Consider the following 23,758-nt stretch of genomic DNA (forward strand, 5'->3'; position numbering starts at 1 on the left):
ATCTGAGCTAAAGTGGATCCCATACAAATTATCGATAACTTGTATGCGCGAGCAGCGTACCAGGCTTATATGTCAGAAAATGGATTTTAGAGAGGTTGAAACACATTTATCGCCAGTGATAAAGTTACAGAACAGGGTCCAGGCTTTAGCCAAAACTGTTTGTCCCATAAAAAAGTTACCAAACAGTTCCAACGAGTTATCGATGCGGCGAAAACTATTGCAAGCGGCAAAATAAACCAAAATGTTTCCAACTTCACTCATAACTCATTGTCAAAAAACAAAATAACGGGAAAATATTTTGTTTACTTTGTGTTTGTTGTTATTTTGATAAAAACAAAAACGATTTAACAACTTACCAAAATGTTTTTAAAAAGTGGAATAATTATTCCATTTCGATTTAAAGACACAAAAAAACTTGTTGCAGTTTTCTCCTCAAAAAGTCAATATGACAAAATTACAATATCTGATGTTAAAACAGCAATTTATTCGGCTTTTGAAAACTTGGCAAATAAAAAATGCAAATTTTACAATCCCAAAATTGATTTCGAAATACCCGAAGAACTCTTTATTCCATACTTGGAACAATCTAAAGCATTGACTAATTTCGTTGTGGAAATTGTTGAAACTGACGAAATAAATCAAGTCAAAATCGAAGTGGAAGAAATCACTGTGGTTGAAACTGACGAAATAAATCAAGTCAAAGTCGAGGTTGAAGAAATCAATGTGGTTCAACAAAATCGTCTTCCTCCTCCACAACAACAAAAATCTATTGAAATCAAAAAACCTTGCAAAAGAAATGCAGGTAAAGCACCTCCACAGCTAACTAAAAAACAAAAACTAAATTTCTTCGATCAACATTTGGAGAATATTCTTAAATCTTCAGACGAAGGTCGAGCAATTATCAGCAACTATGAAGTTGCCAATCAATTAAGCGAGGAAAATAGACTTGCTCTCATAAACTTGATTATTAATTTTGAGTTCGAAAGCCTCCTTGAATCGAATGCACCGATTGCCATTGACAGGACAAGACTCGAGGACTTGTCTTGGGCTATTGTTCGTAAGTTTCCATCTGAGATTATATCCACTTACTTTGTAGCTTATTCAAATTATGTGAAATATCTTGCTGGCGGGAAACTGTATGAATACTTTCAGAATAAGAAAGTACAATATATGAAAATGGAAAGTAGTGACCGATACTATAACAAACCAGAAGTCACTTTCGAAGCCGATTTTCCTGAATTGAAAGATTTGGACTGGTGTGATTGGGACACTCATTGCGAAGTCTGGAAAAATACCTTTGAGCTTCGAATGGTGTATCTTCGCAGCATTCTCGATCCGCTGAGTTACTTTGAAAAAGTTATCTCAGTATTATATGATAACAGTATTGATTTATTAGACGGAGACTTTGAAAAACTATATCCAGAAAAGAAGTTTATTCTATTTAAAAACTGGGGTCCATTCTACGATAGAATTTTAAATGAGGTTCTCGTTTTGGGTTGGAAGGATGTGCAACTTATCGTGGATTTATATGCAAAAATGCCAGAATTATCAAGTTTTATGATGTTGAGTTATTTCATCCAGAATTACGAACGTCATTTGAAACCATTCAAGAAAGACGATCCAGGAAATCTTATTATTCATGTTGATAAAATAGATGGACAAACCCACCATAAATTCTTAAGAGACTATTGTGAAATTCATAATCTGCAGACACCCGTAATCCTTGTAACAGGAACAACTCAAAACGACGAAGGTTGTTTTGTCCTTGTAGGATCTAGTTTATTACCCATGGGAAATGCATTGGCTTGTGCGGTTGATTTTTGTTTTAAATGCTTTCAAGTCTTCCAATGGGCTTATCCTGCTAAGCAGCGTCTTATTTGGCAAGTGATACAAAACGTTTTCTATGACATATACACAGATAAAGACTGTGAGGTATCTGAGAATTTATTAAGGATTTTGAAGAATTAGTTATTTTATTAATTTGATATTAAACTATTAATTTAAAAATCTTAACTTTGAAAATAAATAAAATAATTTTAAGTCGTTCGATGATGCAGTGTTTGTATTCATGTTCTTAAAGTTCAAAATTTTTTCAGGTGTTAGAGAACGTTGATAATGGTTAAAAATTCACTAGCAGTTGTTTATTTAGAAAACATCGCATGCAACGGGTAACATAATGCTTGACATAAAATCATGCAATATCTAATCCAACAAATAAGATATTCCAAATATCCAATTTTAAGGGCAAACTTTATTAAACTAATAAAATATATCAGTTTTCGGTGAGAAATACATACACAGCCTTGGCCAAAAGTATTAGGCACCCCAAAAAAATGCTTTTTTGGATTTATCTGCTTACTGGCAGCGCTACCAGTAAGCAGATAAATTCAAAAGAGCATTTTTTTGGGGTGCCTAATAGTTTTTGCCAAGGTCGTATATCATGTTGCAAAAGATTAGTTTTATCAGACGATAAACAAAATTCGTGATGCTAACAACGAACAAGAAAAATTTTAATATTTCCCAAAACCAGGGAAAGGATTTTTGTGACTTAAGAAAACAAAAAAAGGCGTATAAAAATCAAATAAATGGCATTTAATAAATAACGGAAAATGAAAAATGCTTGATATTTAATTATAAAAGAATTTAACTAGCAATAGCTTTTAAAGATTTCAGGTAACATTTAAGAATCGTCTTAAATGAGCCTTCAAGAGTAGGCCTGACCTCGCATGGGCTTATGTCAAAATCGAACGAACTGTTTGAGTGTTTTGATACGCACGCAACAGGTCTTACAATATTCGTTTCAATTCAGGGATTATTAAAAAATCCAGAGAATTTAAAACTATTTTAAAGATTATGGCACCGGGCCCTGTTTCAGAGCTTACTACATCAGATACATTTACTACATCAGCAACCTCAAAAGCCAATAGTTATTTGTTATGGTTTAAATAGTGCAAACGTTCAAAAAAGTGCTTCGGGAAGTCCAATAGGCCGCCGCAATTAATGTTTAAAGTCATTAATGTAGCTGATGTAGTTAGCCCCCGGTCCTTAATCCAACAATTGTTTGCCATATATGATTTTCTATATAAAAATCTAAAAATTGTATTTTTTTTTTGTTTGAAAAATGTATTTACGAATTATTTTTTTTTTATGTTTTTGTTTTAAATTTTTCGTTCAACTAATTTTCTTATATATATATTTTCTTGTATATTTACAATTAAATATATTTTTTATTTAATATAATTTACATACATAATCATAATTTTATTCTAATAAAAGTTCATTGCTAGTTTCATCATGTTTTACTTAATTTAAATTCAACTTAATTTTATAACTGCACCGTAACGAAAACAGAAAGAAATAAAAAAAAAAAAAACATGTTAATTTTATGTTAAAATAATTGTTTACGTTTTTTCTACTTTTTTTCCTTTCTTTAAATTAATTTCGAAAAAATGTCAATAATGTTTTGTTTTTTTTTTTTTATATATATTTATGTACATATACAAGTCTTGTGTAGTTTTTTTTTTGTTTTGTTTACCATTTACACATAATGTTAACTCTAATTTATTTATTTCCAATATTACAACAACGAAATTATTATTAAATGTATGTATAAGCTTAGACACTAAACAAAAAATTCACTAAGCAATTTATTTTAATTTAATTTATTATTTTATATAATTTTTTTGTTTTTTATTTACCGAAAAAAAGTCTTTCAATTTATGTATTTTTTTTTATTAATTAATCTTATTTATATCAAAAGCATTTCATTTCACTCAATAGGTTGTTCGAATTTTTTGTTTCGCCCGGTTTCCTAAAATTTTAAGAGAATTCTAGAAAACTTGGCAACGATTACATGAACAAACTATTAAGTGATTATAAAAACCTTTTACATATATTTTTTATTTGTTAATTTATTTTAATAAATACAAATATAAATATCTTTTTAATTTATGAGGAGTTTGAAGAGCTCAGCATGAGTGTGGCAGAGTAATTTCGTGTATATAATGAATTTATGCTCTTCTCTGCTTTTTGGGTTTGCTCTTAGTTCTTTTTTGAAATTTTTTTTCTATATATAATTCTTCGAGATAGGATTATATAATTAATTTTTAATAAAATATTAAGGTTATTCTTTCGTTTTTTTTTTCTGTTTTTTTTTTTTTTTTTTTTTAATCAGTATCACAACAATCAATAAAAAATAAAATCAATATTTTGTTTGCGCAAGAATTGTGTCATGTTAAAGTGTGTCGTCTGTGAATATAGTCAAATACGTTCGTTAACGTTTTGACTATTGCTATCGCTATTTAATTAGAAGAAAATGATAGACATAAAGCGGCAATACGTTAACGTACGTATGCCGTAATTCGACCCCAGGTTTCTGATACTTTAGCAAGTTTAGAAAATAAAACAGCATTTTCAACAAAAAACCAACCGTTTGCCTACATCCTAGTACTCAATATCATTTGCGTGTAGTTTTAAGGTATGTATGTATGCAGATCGAGCTATATTTTAACTCCCATATAAATTCTCTTCATAATTTAGTCGAGCAAAAACTTATTGAACAAATTCAGCCGAGTTGTAAGCTAAAATTAAACGCGATCTGTGTATCATACTCTCACATGCTCTGAATCGAGTTCGCTTTTAATTTCACGAAAAGCTTGTTAATTCGTGAAATCAAAAAAGAAAGCGTCTTACGGCGGCTCTTATAAAACCAGTTTCGTTCAATCAAAGACCATTTGTCTGAAATTTAAACGTTCACCCCAATCCTTAGTTTCATTTGGGAATTTTTCCACCCGAAATATTTTTTTTCGCTCGGAATTTCAAAAGCTATTGTGAGTTTCCCCCAAAGTGAATTTACATTTTCCGAACTAGTTTCTTGTTCGACACCCAAAAATTAAAGTGTGGAAAGAGTTGCAAACACCTCTCATATTCTCACGAGCCCCGGCGTAACAAATTCGTACTACGAATGCTAAAGAAAAGTACAACGATTCCCGTCATAACAGAAATATTTGCTTATAAATTCGGCTTGTGTGAAAAGTGGTAAGCTAAGGTTTCCGAACGTGATCCCGGAACTCATAATAAGGAAAAATTGAAATTCAATTTTTCTGGGTGAAATCTTGTTCACTTAAAACTCACGATAGGACTGATTCACCTAGGAATCGTGAGAACTAGTTTTGGCGTGGAGAAAAAAATATTGTCGGACTAAATTTTCTAAAATTTCAGAAACCTGAACTGACTATTTAGCACAGGAAAGTCAATTTTGTGTTTGTGGAACGAAATAAAGGAAAATTTACTTTTTCACAACTCAAGAAACCTATCGGAAAAAAACTAAAACCCTGTTTATAGGAACGTCTTGAGTGTGGCGAAATTCATCATTTTGGAATGAGATCGGTAAACATAAATTGCATATCGAAACAGCAACTTTTTCAATCCCAAGTTCTGTCTTTCATTTTCTTCATTCTTGTAGTCGAGACATACATTATGTACAAATAAAATTTTGAGTAAACTTGGCTTTTTTGAGCTTTTCTATCGGATGTTGGGGCCTTGTGCTGGGTGAAAAGGCTTCCACTCAAAAAGCTTCTAGAAATTATACTCGAAAAGGGAATAAAAATAAAATGGAAAACCCTAAATATGTATTTTTTTGGGTTTTGCTAGGGTACATAGAACAAATGAAGACAGGAAAATCTCATTTTCCACAGTTTACAATCGAAATCTACCCCGAAACCAAAAGTTTCTGAGATATGAATTTAAGATGAGATACTTTATCAGTCTTTTCGAAATCAAAAGTTTAGTTGTTCAAGCATTCCTCCGACAGATGTGAAAAATGTATAACATATTAGGTCTCACAAAACAAGTGTTTTATTTGACTAACTTTCCTGTTCTAAGATGTGAAAAATGTATAACATATTAGGTCCCACAAAACAAGTGTTTTATTTGACTAACTTTCCTGTTCTAAGATGTCAAATTTAGATTTAATTCGTTTTATTTTGTTTAAAAGGAGTTATTATGTTAATATTATGTTCGAAAATACATGATGTTGTAGAATATTTTTTTTGTGTTGTTCTAATTTGTATGTTTTCTTTTTTTTTCAATTTTAAGGCATTTTTGTGTTTTGTTTTGTTTTCTTTTTTTTTTTCTTTTATTCCAACTTTTTGGCTAAATTTGTAATAATATGCAAAATAAAAACACTGTTAATAACTCTTGGGAATGTTAACGCATTGGTAGTTATGTATGTAAATAAATAATTAAAAGCAGTCTGCAATCATGATGATATAAATTAAATTATATGTATATTACGTATGATCCATTCTAAAATAAAAAAGAAGACCTACCTACCGAACGAATGAATATCTAAGAGAAAACTTTGACAAATCTTAAATATCCAACAACTCTATCTATCTATCGACTTTTGATTGTAGAATTATTATAAAATGGTTAACAAAATAAAATATGGGGATGCAACTTATGTTAGAAATGGCGGCACTGAGAATCATTTGCGTTTGCATTTAAATTACAATACTATGAAACATCGATGGATGTTTTGCGATGGCTGCAGTCATTATTGTTATTGGCATTGTCGTCGTCCTCTGGTTTATTGCTTGTGTCGTCATCAGCGGCGGCGGCGGCATTGGCGGCAGCAGTCGCACTCAGTCGAGATTTTTCATAATCAACGAAATCATCAAACAAACTTGGCCATGCCTCTGTGTCGTCGTAGTTGTTAATATCACATTGTTCGGAGAAATTAAGGAACATATTCCATGTATCTTTGGGGATGCCTCGGATGTTGGGATGCTGTTCCAAAAAATACAACCAGCGATCGAGCAGTTCGGGCTTGTGCAGTGTGAAGACTAATCGCCATAATATGATTGCCATGTCTAGGGACAGTATACGATGATCCGGTTCTAAACCAAAACTAGAAACAAAAAACAACGATAAACAACGGTTTTTTTTTTACTATTTTCAACATACCGAAATGTAAAACGATATAATTGTTTAAACATCTCCGAATCGGTTTTCATCAATTCAATTGTTTGTTCCAGTCTTAAGCGAATTGTATCGATTGTGTCGGCAGACATTTTATGTAATCCTTCGATGAATTCCATTTTTGTAAAACGACACATTTGCGATGCATCCAAACACCAGGCTAAAACTAAAATTGGAAATTCATCTGGTTGATAGCAGAGGTCTCTGCAGAGACGTTCAATGCCATCCGAGAGTATGGCATCTTCGTAGGGGTCTTTGTACTCTTCGAATAATAGATTAAGCGTGTTGTCTGAGACTTCATGCGATTCTTTTACTGCAAGGGGAAGAACTAGACAGAGAAAAAGAATATATTTAAAATAGAACGGAATGAATTCTTTAAATTGCTTCATGTGAAAACATAATAAAGGTAACATTTTCTTAAAGAATTCTTGGAAGTTTATATTCAGATCGTTATTGTCAATATTATCCAATGCGAAATTTGTTGGAAACTTTATAAAATAGCGCGCACTCTTGATTAACCCACCCTTAATAAAGTGAACACAGTACGAGCTTTATGAAAATTGAAAGAAGATACTGATAAATATTAGTTTTGAAGTTCTGAGTTTTGAAATCAGATGAACAAAAAAGAGGCCGGTACGCATTCCACATTCTTGTAGTGCGTAGCTGAATGTGATAATTATACTCAAGCTTTGGATCAAATTTGCTTATAGAGAAAACTTATTTGCATTTTCGGAGGAAACCCAAACATTTCGCTGGGGTTTTGCCGGTACTGAACGAGAACGGAAAGCTGCTTGGTTGGAGCCCTGAGGCACACCAGCATTTATTTTTTAAGTGGGTTTAAATGGGTTTCAGACTTGATTCATCCAATACGACTTGTATTGCACGGTTCGAAAAGTAGTTTTTAATCCAACGAAGGGACACAGTGACTCCAAAAGCACGCATTTTTGAAAGAAATCTTGATGTCAAATTCTTTTGAAAAATGATACTCCGACTAATGAACCTAGGTTCTATACATCATTTGCCAGAATCATGATTACCATGTAAAATTTCTCAACACAAACTTAACTACTCGAAACAAAATTGGGCCCACCCAAAATTTATTTATTAATTTACCTACATATACTTAATTGGTTAACATTGTCAAAGTGAATCAATGCATTTGAAAGAGCTTACATGTGTACGAACGGTAATTTTTTTAAATTATAGGACACCATGTACATATACATAGATTAAAAAATTCTGGAGTATTGTACGAAAAAAATGGTTCAATTAAGATAAATTTCTTTTTTGTAGAGCGTTTAATTCTCTACAAAAATCATTGATCTCCAAGGCAGTGGAGTTCATTCTTTATTAGTTATAAAGATCAGAAGTAAAACAAAAAATCCTATGTTATTCTTATGGAAAATAAAAAATTCGATGCGGAAGTACTTAACATTAGCATCAAGGCCTCAAATTTTCAGGGACCTATTTTTGGGTCTAAACGAAACTTTTGATCCTGGTTCCGAGCAAATTAGGAACCAGGATCGCCCTAGTGCTCATACACATCCATCGATTCAATAGTTTCCTAGATGTCGTTATGGCCCTGCGGGTCCTAGCAAAGCTGAATGTTGAACTGCTGTGTCATATGCGCTAGAGATGATTGGCAGTTTAGAACTGTTTTGGAGTTCTTGAGTGTCTGAAAAAATTAAAGGAAATCAGGAAGATAAAACTTCTTTGGTCACTGAACTGGCTTCAGTAATTAGGAAGTAAAAAATAAAGGCAAAGAAAAAATGAAGAAAAAAAAATTCTTAAATTTGACGGAGGGATGAGAATTATGTAATTTGACAGCGTGATGAGATTAAAAGTGACCCCAACAGAGGATTTCTGGATAACTGATGGGTGTCAGCTATTGAAGGCTCAAACACACAGATATCTTAAAAATTATTTTATCTTCTTGACCTTCTTTTAAATAAACTAATTCCTTAGCGGGCTTGAGTTAGATTTCAATATTGAGAGATATCTTAAAGTTCGGAGGTCTTTATGTAATAAAACAGATAATAATCGTCAACGTTTGATTAAAAAAACTTACCAGTTGTTATAATATCACCTAAGTTGTTGGCATTTCCGTTTAATAAAACTATCGATTTCTTAAAACTACTTCGCTTAGTATCACCGTTGTTGGCCATTAAAGGACTAGGAGACAGCAATTCATCTGTTTCTAAATAAAAAACAATTAGTTTAAATATATTTGTAATAACAAATGTAATTTACCTCCTGGACGATCACTATATGTACTGCGATCGATTGCACTTCCCGCGGCTCGACCACAACTGTCAATATTTGTCGTTTGGCAATGTGCAGCCTGCGTAACTATCGCCGAGCCCGTATGATCAGATGATTGGAAACATTGTAGGCAATTACCCATAATAGATATAAAGCCAATCAAAAATTTTTGTCAAGAAATTAATTTATAAAAAAAGAAAACAGAAATTAACTTTCTGTTTTAAGTTTTTTTTTTCTTCTTTAATCTTCGGTTTCTAGAATTGGTGCGTTTGATTGTTTCCTATTTCTTTTTTTTAAATTTATTTAACTTAGTAATTCAAAGTATTCCAAGCTGTACTCCATGAAAAAGGAGCATATACAAATTTTAGTTTGTGTTTTTATAAATTGAATGACTTTGCGCTTTATCCGCATAACGAGGAATTTAAAAAAAAAAAACTCTGTGAGCTGCCTTCGTTTTGCACAGAAGTATTTTAATTTTTGAATGTAAATTGCGTTTTTAATCCTCAAACGGAAAGAGATCAATTTAAGATTACTTGTGTGAAAGACGGATGTGTTGAGGTTAACAGGTTTATTGGCCCAAAATTATATCTTTATTCTATTTTATCAGAGTGGAGCAATTGAGTTTAAAAATTAAGTAACGATGTAAAGTTGGCACTGGTGTTGTTGTCGATGATGCACAAAGAAACTATTGAACCTGAAATAAATAATACAAAAAAAATATTAATAGTAAAAAGTGTCAATTTGGAAAAATAATTTGAAGCAGAAGTGATAAGATCTAAGTACGAAGTCATGGACATGGTTTTAATTTAAGCAACGAAAAAAAGGAACTAAAACATGCAATTAAGCCCGTTTCATATTAAGTATATTTGGTTTCATTCCGTTTGATCCTTATTGAAACTTAATATGTTCTAAATCAAATCAAAAGAACCAAAATTGTGTGAAAATAGCCTGGGGCTTGCCGTCACTTGATAAACAAGATAGACTGTGACCAATACTAGATATTGATACATCCTTGAAATCCTAATACTATCAATAATTAATAAAAAGTAGTTAAAAAGAAATACAGTGGATCTGCTCAGAAATGTGGTAGACGGTAGAGAATTCAATTGAGCGACTTAACGGACCCCTAAGCAGAGCAATAATGTTGGCCTGCCTAAAAGAAATCAACATTTACACTCATTAAGTACAAGTCCAATAAACTTACATATGTACTTCATAAATGATTCTTGATTTCTATAATGCTGGCTAATCAATGCACATCTAGAGTTCCAAGTTTAGCCATCCTCAACTAGATCATCGATCTCAGTAGTTGAGTTCCATTGAATCTTTAGAAACACTTTCTAGGATTTAAATAGTGCAAATTATCTAAAAAGTGGTTCGAGAAATCCAATAGGCCGTTTTTGATGCTTAAAGTCGTTAGTGTTGTCGTAATTGTAGATTTAGTAGCTCTGAAAAAGGGCCCTGGTTTTCTATAATTGCTGCTGGTAGCAAACTTGTAAAACGGTTAATAGACACGATCTGCCAAAAGACATGACAATTTCTTGCGATTGTATTCGTACTTTATTGTGGTCTTGATATCCTCAGTTCTACACTAACTCATGCTCAGACTTGGCTCATCGGAGCGTTGGGACCCCCATTAACTTGGAGGAATGTCTTACATCGATTGCTGATTGATGAGTAGATTTCCAATTCAGATTCGGAAAACGCGTACTAGCTATTACAGCATTTTTTGATGAGCCTGAATCCGTTATCGGAACGTGGCGTCGTGTAGGCTATGCCTTCCAAAGATGCTTTTTCTGCCTAGCTTAGCATTAAAATCAACTTCGAGCCAAGTAGGTTGTTTTTTGGAACTCGAAAAAACAGAAGAGAAGAACAATCAAAGGAAGTGAGCGACCTAAGAATGATGGTCTTAAGAATTCTATATGCTCTTATGATCGTAGCATAAATAAAGCCAATATCTGATGTGGAGACTGTGCTTACCAGTGAAAATTGGGAACCTCATATATGTTGATAGTTAAGACAAAATTTAAAAAAAAAAATCGATTTATATTCTTATAGAGGACCAGTTCTGCTCATAATCTCGTAAGGGCCCTAACTACATTTTTCATACTTCTGATTTATAGAAGAAAACACAAAATCCAATACCGCAATTTGCATACATAAAAATTAAAAAAATTAAGAAAGTATTTGGAATTTTCTGACTTATTTGAAAACCTAGGCTAAAAAAATAAATGAGAATAAATCAGAGTCAATGCCATAACTCCAAATACAGGCTCATCGCAGAAGATAACTCTAATTCCAAGACAATTCACCCCGATATTCTCACTGAATTAAATAGGGAAGAACTATTTAAAATATCTCTAGTAGACAATTGTCTCCCAAGATATAACTTCAACCAAAACTATAACGTCACATTCCCCTCACGACATGACTGGAAACAGAACAGACCCACCTTCAATAGTGAGTCTCATGTATGGTACACAGATGGCTCCAAAACAAAATAAGGTGTTATGGCTGGAGTGTTCGGAATGAACACCAAAACCTATCTGCACCAGAGTATAGACAAGTTCATTTCCTTATTTCAACAGAGCTGTGATAAACAAAAAAAATGTATATTCTCTCTGATAGCAAGGCCGCAATCCTAACTCTCAGGGGCAATGAAGTTATTTCAAAGCTACTCTAAAAAAGGGGAAGTCACAATAGGCCTATCAGAAGCCGCAGTGATAAGGCGAATTATTCCCACCCCTCACCCTAATCTTAACTCCAAATATGCAAAAAAATCAAAAAATTTTGGAGTAAGGGCCTTTACGAGATTATGGGCAGAGTTCTGTTCGACTAACGAATTCGCCATTAATTTACAGTTCCTAGTTTAAACACCAGAAGTGTTGACTTGGGGCCTCAATCAACGGTGCTTGCTATAAGCGCCTTTCAACTAAGATCTGATAGTGTTAAAAAAAAACTCTTTGAGGAGTATAAGAGAAGCACAGTACACAAACAAATCAAACCGAGACAAGCTTTTCCAATCTCTGAAATTGTGATAAAAAGGAATAAGTTCTGCAAAACATATGGATGGTGATTAGAGACTAATTAATGGTTATTAATTTGTAATGCAAATAGTCTTTATTGTTTATCTATCTGGATGACCATTGTTTGTCTTTAAATTTCAAGTGAATCATGAACTTGGACTTTCGATTTAAAGATTGAACTTCTAATCAGATTGACTTTTTTCTTGATGACGACGATGACCTGTTGTGGGGGATAAGCAAAAACAGACACTTATTCAGTTTCAAATTTACCACAAATCATTTGCATCATATGCATAAAATCAAAAAGAAGAATGATCTTTCCAAGTTTTACAAATGTGTCGACAAGAAAAATAAAACAAATAAATAAGGTCACTCACCTTCCTACTCGTCTCGTCTCCACACAATTCGGTGCTTTTTATATGTTCACTTTACATGACTGTCTGACAAAAAAAAAAGAAGAGTGACAATGAGTTTAATTGGCGACGTTTAAAGTCGTAAAAATAAAAAAAAGAGAAACACACAAAAGTTCCCAACAAGAAGAAAAGATGTGTGCGCGACAAGAATTATTCATAAAAAAAAATGGACCAAGAACAGAAAAAAAAGAAACCAAATAAATCCCAGGTTCACTTTCATGATTGACCTCAAACTTGAACAAGTCGACAAGTCCACTATCACCAACACCAACAAAGGAATAAGGATAATTCAATTAAAAAAAGAAGAAATCCACTTTCAAGGTTCCTCAATAAAAAAAAATACAACTTTGGACCTTCCATCATCCTCGTCAACTCGACTCGGAGACTTTTCATCAACTTACATTGTTATAATCAATATTTTAAAATATTTTCCATGTTTCCAAGTGAACTATTCTCTGCGGGGTGTCTTTTTCTTTTTCATTGAAAGGAGCACCTTTTTGGGGGCATAATTCAACACTTGTGTTGTCGCTGATGGTTGTTGTATTTTGCGGGGGATTTTGTTGAGGGGGAAAAACTGCTGTTGGATTGGAGACTGCAATTGATCAACACACACACACGCACACACAAATACAATCTCTATTATGGCTCTGGCTGCTGTTCCTCAGCGAACGCACTTTTAATAATAAATTGTTTATTAGCTACGATTTTCCATTGAAGAGTTGGGTTTAATTTAAAATAAAATACATATTTATTTAGTTTTCGAGGAATTCATTGAATTTAAATTATTAAGTCTGCCATACGGCTGAGAGGAGATAGAATTTTTTTTCCTAAGTAAAATTTACAATCGAATGTAAAAAAAAATGAAAACACAAGAAAATTGCAAGCAAAGAGCAGGTTAGCCAACTGCTTATTTGACGTTGAGAATTTTTTTGTTGTTTTTTTTTTTTTGCTGTAGGTGGGGGTACAGTAATGGTGGAGATTTTTTGTTTTTCTGTTGGCTAAGTGAAGCCAAGTTGATTTTGTATAACAAAATTATGGTGTGGATACACTTTGGTTAGAAGTGGGTATTGAGTAATGTGCCTACGTTTTGTAGTAGCTCTCACATTTGGAAAGGTGTTTAAGAAAGTGAATTGAGAATACCTAGGTCCATTTTTTTTGTATGAACGTTTTTTCCGATTTAAAATGTTTATCGACCACTTTTCTCGATGTGAGAGATAAGGCTGACCCACACCATGGAGAAACAAACTCCACACCTGAACGTCGACATTCCAGTTTGGAATTTTAAAAGTAATACTTCTTTTACAACGTTGGAGTATGAAAATTTACTTTTTGAAAAGAAACGTCACAGGGATTTGAAAGTAGCACCATCTAGTGCTCATAATTGTAAAACAAAAAATAGCACAACGAAATCATGAATGATTTTTGATGACTTATTTTCATATGTTTTTTCTTCAATTTTTGATTTTTATATTTATTATTTTGACTTTGAAATATTAAACCCGATGGTATTTTTTCATTCACATGTTCGTTGTTGACTTTTGAGATTTAAAATTTTTTTGTTTCGCTTCAGCTGCGTACTGCGTACTTACAATTTTATTGATTTCGTCTTTATAAGCTATTTTTAATATTTAATAGTAATTTATTTTCAATCAATGAATTTTTCTTCAAATTTCGTTTTTAAAGTATAACTACAACGGCTACTTTTTGCAAAACGTCAAAAAGTGAAAATTTTCAAACTCATTTTGTGACATTTTTTTCGACCACAAAATTAAAAATAATGATGCAGAAAGCTTATATAATAGCGCTAGAAAGAAATACAAAATTTTTCCTTTTGTAAATTTCACACTTTTTCACTTTTTACGTCATTGTAGTTGTGGCTTTATGCATAAATTGATAGTTTCTTAAGAACAGCATACCATTTTTTTTTTGGAAAATGGTTGAAAATGTTTGTAACTAAAAAATTATTTGTTTAAAAAATGCATTTAAAAAAGAAAAAAATATAATACTCTTTGTTTTAAAATAAATCAAATGGATAACTTCATTTATAGGTTAAATAGAATTTAAACAGGTGTTTGTAATTTTATTTTTAAATCAATCAATTTTCTTCTTATTACCTAAGTATTCTGGATTCTAAAGTTATTACCCATGTTAGAAGCAGCTCTTTTTCATAGAAAAATGATTTAGAAGTGGGTGTAAATTGTTTATGAATAGGATAAACCTCATTCTTTCTTAGAAGCAAGAAAGTTGATGAGAGAACTACCTATGAATATGGCCTAATGTAACTTAAATCTTCAAAATTCTTTGTATTTTGGCAAAGATAGAGTTATTTAAAGAAAATGAAACCCAAAACTAAAAAACTTAATAACTCGAAAATGAAACAAGAAACAAGAAAAATTCCAAATTATGTTCCTTGTCTGAGAATAATTATCCCAGGAATCTAGTTTCTTGTTTATGGCTGTTGGAAACCCTATATTAAGGTATTACAAAATTCAAAATTCGAAGCTGAAAACAATATATTGCATATAGCTTTCAAATAATTTATCTTCACATGCTATCGGTAAGTAAAAAGCTCTAACTATAAAAGCTCTAGGAAATTTGTGCATAATCTTCACCAGCCCAGCGGGTTATTTATTCTATTTTATTTTAATATTGCTGATTATATTTACTGCAATAAATCTCTGCAACATTTTTTAGAATTTTAAAACGTTTGGGGTAAAATTTCAAATGACTTAGGAAAATGCTAAAGCATTTACTAAGTAAGTTACTAAGTTTAAAAGTAGACTGATTTTTAACTTAGTAAATTACTAGAATGGATTTTCGCATTTTACTAAATCGTTTAAAATTTTTCGTCATCGAATTTGTGGAGTGAATTCTTGAATTTAAATTTATAAACATTTCATAAACAATTTCACCACAATATGCAGTGGCGTACGTTGAGTCGCCGTGGCCCCGGGGCAATACTACATTTTGGGGCCCCTTTGATATTCGGGTGCCCCTAAGATACAAAAAAAAGTACGTATTCACCATAAATTTTTTTGTATGGATTATTTATTTTAAGGTTTATTTTAATGTTTTAATATGCACTTTGCTATACTTACTTCAAATTAATTTTGGGGCCCCCAAAAATTAAATATTTAGAGGTCCCTAAAATAAATTTTTTTTAGCTTAAAATTAATAGTTCTTGGGGCCTCTGTTCTGAAGTAAAATGTACTCCTTTGATTTTCCATCACCGAACATAGTTTATTTCTTTTGGGGCCCCTGAAAAATTATTTTTTGGGCCTCAAAATTAAGTAATATAATTTTTTTGGAGCCAAGAATTAATAGGTGTTGGGGCCTCTGTTCTGAAGTAATATTCGGAATGCCACCAATAACGTAATGTTTTGTTTTGGGCCCTGATTGTTTTGAACCACTGAAGTAATAGCTTTTGAGGATCCTCAAATAATATTTGTCATGCCATCAGAAATTTTGATGAATATTTTTGGGCTCCTTAGTAATAGATTTTGGGGCCCCCAAATTAATATTTGATTGCCTCTCAACTAACGGGGTTCCTGAAAAATTATTTTTTGGGACCCTTCAAATAATATTTTTAGGGCCCCGAAGTCATATTTTTTGGGGCTCTTAAGTAATATTTAGTAGTCCATCAACAAATATAATTTAATTCAAAAAACATTTTTTTTTAATTTAATTTTTTTTTGACACCCTGAAGTAAACGCTTTTGGGGGCCCTGGCCTGAAGTTGTTTGCTGACTTGAAGTATTGACTTGAAGTAATATTTGGTATGAGATTAACAAAACTTTTTTTGCTTTTTTGTATTATTTGTGGTTGCAAGGATTTTTCAAGAAATATTTTTGGGGGCCTTAAGATAAAATAATAATTTTTCTTTTAAAAAAGCAGTTTATTTTTTTGGGGCCCCTGGGGTAACTTTTTTTTTTAAATCAATATATATTGATTTAAAAACAATGACATAATCAATGACATAATGTGTCTCCCTTGTATCCGAAATGATTCAAATACATTTTAATTTACTTCGTAACTCAATTTATGCTAACAGTTTCCTTCTCTGCATTGTCTCCAGTGGGGGCCCTGGGGTCGGTCGGGGGCCCCGGGGCGCCGCCCCGCTTGCCCCAAGGGAGTGTACGCCCCTGACAATATGTAACAAATCGAAAACCATGGTTCATTCTCTTTTTTTTTCTTTCGGTTAGGTAGATTCAAAACTAAAAATTAATCAAAAAAATATTGAAACCGTTCTATAATTTTGGAAAATAACATAAAATTGTTATTTTGACTGCCTTAATTGAGAGTCAAAATAATAGCTGCGTTCCTTTGGAAATATTTATCTACTTTTTAGTACTTAAAGCTGCTTTGAACTACTTTTTCAGTATAGCAAAAGTAGTTCAAAGTCATGGTATAAAAAGACAAGGTATGATCATTAGAGCCGCCATCTTACAAAATGGGGTAATAAGGTTTTGACGTTTGGCATTTGGCAAAGTCAAAAGCAACAACAACTTCCAAGACAAATTTGATTACAACAACAATTTCAATGGGCTGGGCTGTCAAAACCTTAAGTAGCCATACGTTTTGACAGTTCTCGATACTGAGTTTTTTCTAATGATCATACCTTCTCTTTTTATACCATGGTTCAAAGTAGTTTTAAGTACTAAAAAGTAGATAAATATTTCCAAAGGATCGCAGCTAATGCCTTCTTAAAGTTAATTCCAAGTTAACACCCAAATTCTGACCAATTCATTTGTCTTAGTTTTATTTAACAAGTTTATAAGTATTCAAAAATAGGAAGATTTTTTTTTATTATAAAAAAATTTATAAAAAAAAAGTTAAGAAAAAAATTAATGTTAATTCAACACTTCAAACAAATATTTGAAAAAAAAAAACGAAATTAATCTGAGTTCCTAAAAAGCTCATAGCTGCAGGGATTAGAATTTTCAACAAGTCTTTCTGTGTCCAATGTAAATCCTTCATTTTCTTTGCGAATACTCTGGAAAAGTGAGTAAATTGCATTCCATACCAAGCAAAAGAATACTATAAAGAAAAATTAAAAAAATAAATTAAAAAACAGAAAAAAAAGAACCAAAGTAAGAAAACTTACCTATTATTGAGAGTATGAATATGATAGAGCAAATGGTGTCAAAAATATGACCACTTCTAGCTTCCGAAAAAACTTGAGTGATTAATCCAATTCCCAAGAAGATTTTTATGGACAAAAATAAGCTGTTATTTATCATCCATGGCAGCAACAACAAATGGTTTCTCTTTAAATAAATGAGAAACAAATATAAAATAAAAACTTCAAAAAAGCACAATAAATGATCAAAACCTTATTGACTCCAATGATCAACATAACAGATGCCATTAAATCTAAAAGACATATTAAAAGAAGAATTGGTGTAGCTGCGAAAACAATATTTTTAATTAAAATCGGTTTTAGGTTTTTCAAAATTTGTATCTCACGAACCAATATCAACAATTTCTGGTACAGATTGCCCAAATTTATGACTATATTCTCTTATTTCATCAATTTTAAAGCAAATCCCAGTTTGAAAGAGATTTATCACTGTGGAAATGTAGCCAATGACCATGCCAGCGGTTGGCAGGCTCATGTTTAAAAAACTTTTCATAGTAAAACAGCAAATCATGGTGCTAAAAAAATCGATATTTTGAAAGTATTTTATTTTTATTGTTATCTTAAAAGCTCATTTGAGTAGAAAAGACACGATATTGATTAGACGAAGGGCCACTGCAAACTGAACAAAATTAAAAATGAAACTGTGTAGTGTACCCACTTAGCAAAAGTCCCGCTTCTTCTAAAGATCTTTCCTTTCTTTTGCTTACAATAATTTTTTTCTTCTTCTACAAATGCAGTTGCAAGAAGCTTCTCAAATGGTAGGGTTTCCAAGGGTTCTGAAATTGTCCCAATTCTTAAAATTTTAATTATAAGTTAAACAAAAGTATGAACTATTATAGTACTACAGCCTAAATGGATTAAATTTAATATTAAAGCAGTTTCATGAGATGGTACAAAGGGGTTTGGGACAAAACTAACGGTACCTGCTATAACAATTTTGAAAAAAAAAAAAATTATTTTCACGAAAACGGGTCAAACAATTGAAAAAAATTCAGGTGCTAATTAAAATAAAATGCACGACTGTTATATTTATCAATTTTATTTTAGTTTTACATAAAAATGTTTTTAAAATAATGAGAAAACACCCTTTAAAATCGTTTACATCTTCAAACTGAGTAGGTTTGCCACTTAATTTCTTGAATAAGAAAGAATTTTTGAATTTTTTTTTTCGAAAACTGAAGAAACCTTTTTTTTAATTTTTTTTTTTAAATAAAAAATTTCAAAAACTTTTCAAAAAAAAAAAAATTTGTATTATATTGTGGAGAAATCATTATCCAACACAACAACAAAATTTCAAAACAATCATGAACCCGTTTTTAAATAAACTGATTTTTCAAACAAAATTGAAATTAAATAAAAAATGAGGTTTTTGAAAATATTACGACATTTTTGTATTACGGCTTTTCAAACGCTTCTGTGTAAAAATTTTGCGTTGAATGTTAAATGGTTTATGTGGAAGTCAGAAATCAAGAAAACAGTTATATGGCAGGTACCGTCAACAATGGTTCAAAACATACTTTTTTTTTATTTCAAAAGTAAGACTTACTCGAGCACTTTTTTTTTAAATCAAAATCGTTAGAGCAGTTTCCGAAAAAAAGTAACTTTTCTAAAAGACGAATAATTTGATGAAATTGTTGTCAATTTTGGATATTTTAAAAATATTTGTAATTTTTTTGAAAAATCTATCTTTTCAAAACGGATCAATGGAATTATTTGAAATTTTGTTTGAAATATGTGAAAAAATCATATTTTTTTTCAAAAATTAAAAAAAATTTATATAAAACAATTATTTTCGTTCTTCAAAAAAATTTATTTAAAAAAAAAACGGCTCCAAAAATTTATCAATACCTAAACAAAATCAAATGATAAAATGAAATTCAAATTATTTTTTTAATAAGTTTAATAAGCAACTTTTATCATAAGAGCAAGGCCGTGCGACCCACTCGTGCATTTTATTAATTCTTTTTTGTCTCCGTGCTATCTGAGATGTTGTTTAAGTAATTAAATAAATTTTAAAATTCGAACCTATTTCTGTTATTACAAGAACAAAAAATTGATACAAGTTACACGTTTCAATAAGAAGCCTTTAAACTAAATTACAAAACTCATCTAAACATGATGGTAATCATGGTTTAGTAAATTATGTGAATTCTGCGTATCATGGAATGTACATATGTTTAAATTTTATTTCAAACTCGATACCCAAACAAAAATGTAAACAAAGATGAAGAGGATATAAACATTATGAAATGCGATAAGAAAAAAATATGATGACTATACTTTGCATTTTTTGTTCTATTTATAACCAAACCATAGCTCAGCTCCATCAGCGACTTAACAGGACCCTTCATTGTTGGTTCTTTTTCGATACTGTGGAACTAATATATCAAGGGGCACGGTAGTGCCCAGCCAAGTTCTCTAGCAACTTCGGCACTACACCCTTATTTACAGGAAACAACTCAGGCCATTTTCGACCCCCCTCTAACTTCCACACCAAAGATGCTAGAAATTTCAAACTCGCTACATTTGTTGAGATGGTCAAAACCAAACACCTCACATAGTCTAAGAGCCAGCGACCTAAAGTTTGCAGGTAATTGCTTAGTATTCACCCCTATGAAATATGTTTAAGGACATCCCCAGGCATGTTACTGCAAAAGAAAAAATCTCGTGACACGTGGCAAAAACAGTCTGCCAAGCACTTGAATGTGAAAAAAATTTTAAATTAAGAACTCGACCTTAAATCAAAAAAAAAATATTTAAAGAGAACGGCAACACTTACAAAACTAAACGATACCTTTTTTTAAAGGTAAAAAGGTATACTACTTTTTGGTTTTTATATAAATGTTTTTTGATGAATAGTTTTTGAAACAAAAAATTTCAAACTCAAAATTTTGAAAAAAAATTCAAAAAAAGTTCAAACAGTTTTTTTTTTTCATAAAATTTACCCAATCAAGTATTATTTTTTTTTTGTTTTAATTTCTCTTATATATTTTGAGTCAAACACCGAAAACTAGAAGTCAAAATCTCTTTTACTTTTCGAGAAAACTGAAAATTACCAAACCTTCTATTTTTTCACCAACGCCAAAATTACGGCTATTAATTATGTCTTTCAGAAAGGAAGTAAGATGTTCACGGGTTTTATTGCAGGAATCGTTCAATGGGTTATAAAAAAGATAAAACCGCGGAGTGCTATTAAATGAGAGGGTGGGAACTGGAGATAGGGGTGCAAAAGCCCCCTTTTTGGTTTTTTCAATATATCTCGTAAACAAAGCATAATTTTGAGATATTGTTCTTAACAAATTTTGTAGAGAATTAAATTTCCTATAATAATAATGTTTTTTAAAAATTTATAAAAAAATTTCCTTACCAAAACAGTCAAAACAAACAAAAAAAAAAATTTTTTTAAATTAATTTTTTTTAGTTTTTTTACTTTTTTGGTTGTGTATTAAGTCATATGAAATATGTTTAAGGACATCCCCAGGCATGTAACTGCAAAAAAAAAGTCTAGTCAGCCGTGGCAAAAACGGTCTGCCAAGCACTTGAATGTGAAAAAAATTTTAAATTAAGAACTCTACCTTAAATCAAAAAAAAAAATATTTAAAGAGAACGGCAACACTTTCAAAACTAAACGATACCTTTTTTTAAAGGAAAAAGGTATACCACTTTCTGGTTTTTATATAAATGTTTTTTGATGAATAGTTTTTGAAACAAAAAATTTCAAACACAAAATTTTGAAAAAAAATTCAAAAACAGTTCAAACAGTTTTTATTCCAAAAAATCTACCCAATTAAGTACTAACTTTTTTTCCAATTCTTATTTCACTTATATATTTTGAGTCAAACACCGAAAACTAGAAGTCAAAATCTCTTTTACTTTTTGAAAAAAAAAACTAAAAATATCGAAAACTGTGTTTTTTTGTTCGGGATCAGTATTCTCAGGGATTATGTACCTTGTTCTCGATATATTGCAATTTTTATATGAATATCCAGGAGCTTGTTAAAAATTTTGGCATTTCCATAACGTTAGAGGGATTAGATATTGATTAAGGTAAGTTTTGTAACGCTATTGATACATGCCAATAATAAATATGAAGACTTTAACTGGATTAGGGTACAAAATATTTACATTGTGGAATGACAAGTGTACTTAAGACTTTCTTTCCCTTTAAATGGAATGGCCTGTGCTAAAAAAAGCCAAAAGTCAAAAAACAATTCAGAAAAAATCCCTGAGAATACTGATCCCGAACAAAAAAACACAGTTTTCGATATTTTTAGTTTTTTTTTTCAAAAAGTAAAAGAGATTTTGACTTCTAGTTTTCGGTGTTTGACTCAAAATATATAAGTGAAATAAGAATTGGAAAAAAAGTTAGTACTTAATTGGGTAGATTTTTTGGAATAAAAACTGTTTGAACTGTTTTTGAATTTTTTTTCAAAATTTTGTGTTTGAAATTTTTTGTTTCAAAAACTATTCATCAAAAAACATTTATATAAAAACCAGAAAGTGGTATACCTTTTTCCTTTAAAAAAAGGTATCGTTTAGTTTTGAAAGTGTTGCCGTTCTCTTTAAATATTTTTTTTTTTGATTTAAGGTAGAGTTCTTAATTTAAAATTTTTTTCACATTCAAGTGCTTGGCAGACCGTTTTTGCCACGGCTGACTAGACTTTTTTTTTGCAGTTACATGCCTGGGGATGTCCTTAAACATATTTCATATGACTTAATACACAACCAAAAAAGTAAAAAAACTAAAAAAAATTAATTTAAAAAAATTTTTTTTTTGTTTGTTTTGACTGTTTTGGTAAGGAAATTTTTTTATAAATTTTTAAAAAACATTATTATTATAGGAAATTTAATTCTCTACAAAATTTGTTAAGAACAATATCTCAAAATTATGCTTTGTTTACGAGATATATTGAAAAAACCAAAAAGGGGGCTTTTGCACCCCTATCTCCAGTTCCCACCCTCTCATTTAATAGCACTCCGCGGTTTTATCTTTTTTATAACCCATTGAACGATTCCTGCAATAAAACCCGTGAACATCTTACTTCCTTTCTGAAAGACATAATTAATAGCCGTAATTTTGGCGTTGGTGAAAAAATAGAAGGTTTGGTAATTTTCAGTTTTCTCGAAAAGTAAAAGAGATTTTGACTTCTAGTTTTCGGTGTTTGACTCAAAATATATAAGAGAAATTAAAACAAAAAAAAAAATAATACTTGATTGGGTAAATTTTATGAAAAAAAAAAACTGTTTGAACTTTTTTTGAATTTTTTTTCAAAATTTTGAGTTTGAAATTTTTTGTTTCAAAAACTATTCATCAAAAAACATTTATATAAAAACCAAAAAGTAGTATACCTTTTTACCTTTAAAAAAAGGTATCGTTTAGTTTTGTAAGTGTTGCCGTTCTCTTTAAATATTTTTTTTTTGATTTAAGGTCGAGTTCTTAATTTAAAATTTTTTTCACATTCAAGTGCTTGGCAGACTGTTTTTGCCACGTGTCACGAGATTTTTTCTTTTGCAGTAACATGCCTGGAGATGTCCTTAAACATATTTCATAGGGGTGAATACTAAGCAATTACCTGCAAACTTTAGGTCGCTGGCTCTCGGTCTAACAAAATTTCAGCCTCCTACGATGAGTAGTTTCTGAGATATAGGGCTTTAAAAATCGCAAAAACCGTAACTGACTCACTGACTCACTGATTCACTGACTCACTGACTCACTGACTCACTGACTCACTGACTCACTGACAGATCATCAAAATTATGGAGAACTTCCTGATATCGTAGAAACTTGAAATTTTACACGGTGATAGGACTTGTGGTGTATACAAAGGAAAAAATCGAAAACTTGAGATTTTCAATTCAGGGGGCGTGGCATCCGCCCATTTCCGCTGAATTATCATAAAATATTATAGAGCACTTCTGATTATCGTAGAACCTTGA

General features: G+C 31.1%; 3 protein-coding genes and 1 long non-coding RNA gene across 4 annotated transcripts in view; 1 reads left to right on the forward strand and 3 right to left on the reverse strand.

Moving 5' to 3' along the window:
• Positions 1–23,758, forward strand: part of LOC129921111 (pre-mRNA splicing regulator USH1G) — a 522,815-nt gene that overhangs the window by 335,849 nt on the left and 163,208 nt on the right. The gene's annotated exons all lie outside the window — the stretch shown is intronic.
• Positions 6,260–9,524, reverse strand: LOC129921115 (DCN1-like protein 3). Its single transcript, XM_056002799.1, has 4 exons — positions 9,232–9,524; positions 9,050–9,178; positions 6,967–7,309; positions 6,260–6,910 (listed from the first exon to the last, which is right to left on the reverse strand). Exons 1-4 carry the CDS (start codon positions 9,383–9,385, stop codon positions 6,517–6,519), a joined length of 1,020 nt encoding a protein of 339 aa, XP_055858774.1. The 5' UTR covers positions 9,386–9,524; the 3' UTR covers positions 6,260–6,516.
• On the reverse strand, positions 9,777–13,593 carry LOC129921142 (uncharacterized). The gene is made up of 2 exons (XR_008773462.1): positions 13,084–13,593; positions 9,777–9,937 (listed from the first exon to the last, which is right to left on the reverse strand). It is a non-coding gene; the product is annotated as an uncharacterized LOC129921142 (long non-coding RNA).
• LOC129921126 (uncharacterized) lies at positions 17,557–18,616 on the reverse strand. The gene is made up of 4 exons (XM_056002814.1): positions 18,152–18,616; positions 18,014–18,087; positions 17,786–17,948; positions 17,557–17,718 (listed from the first exon to the last, which is right to left on the reverse strand). The coding sequence occupies exons 1-4, from the start codon at positions 18,330–18,332 to the stop codon at positions 17,576–17,578; spliced, it is 561 nt and encodes a 186-aa protein (XP_055858789.1). The 5' UTR covers positions 18,333–18,616; the 3' UTR covers positions 17,557–17,575.

The sequence above is a fragment of the Episyrphus balteatus genome, chromosome 1 (assembly GCF_945859705.1).
Source record: "Episyrphus balteatus chromosome 1, idEpiBalt1.1, whole genome shotgun sequence".
In the NCBI taxonomy this organism is placed as follows: domain Eukaryota; kingdom Metazoa; phylum Arthropoda; class Insecta; order Diptera; family Syrphidae; genus Episyrphus; species Episyrphus balteatus.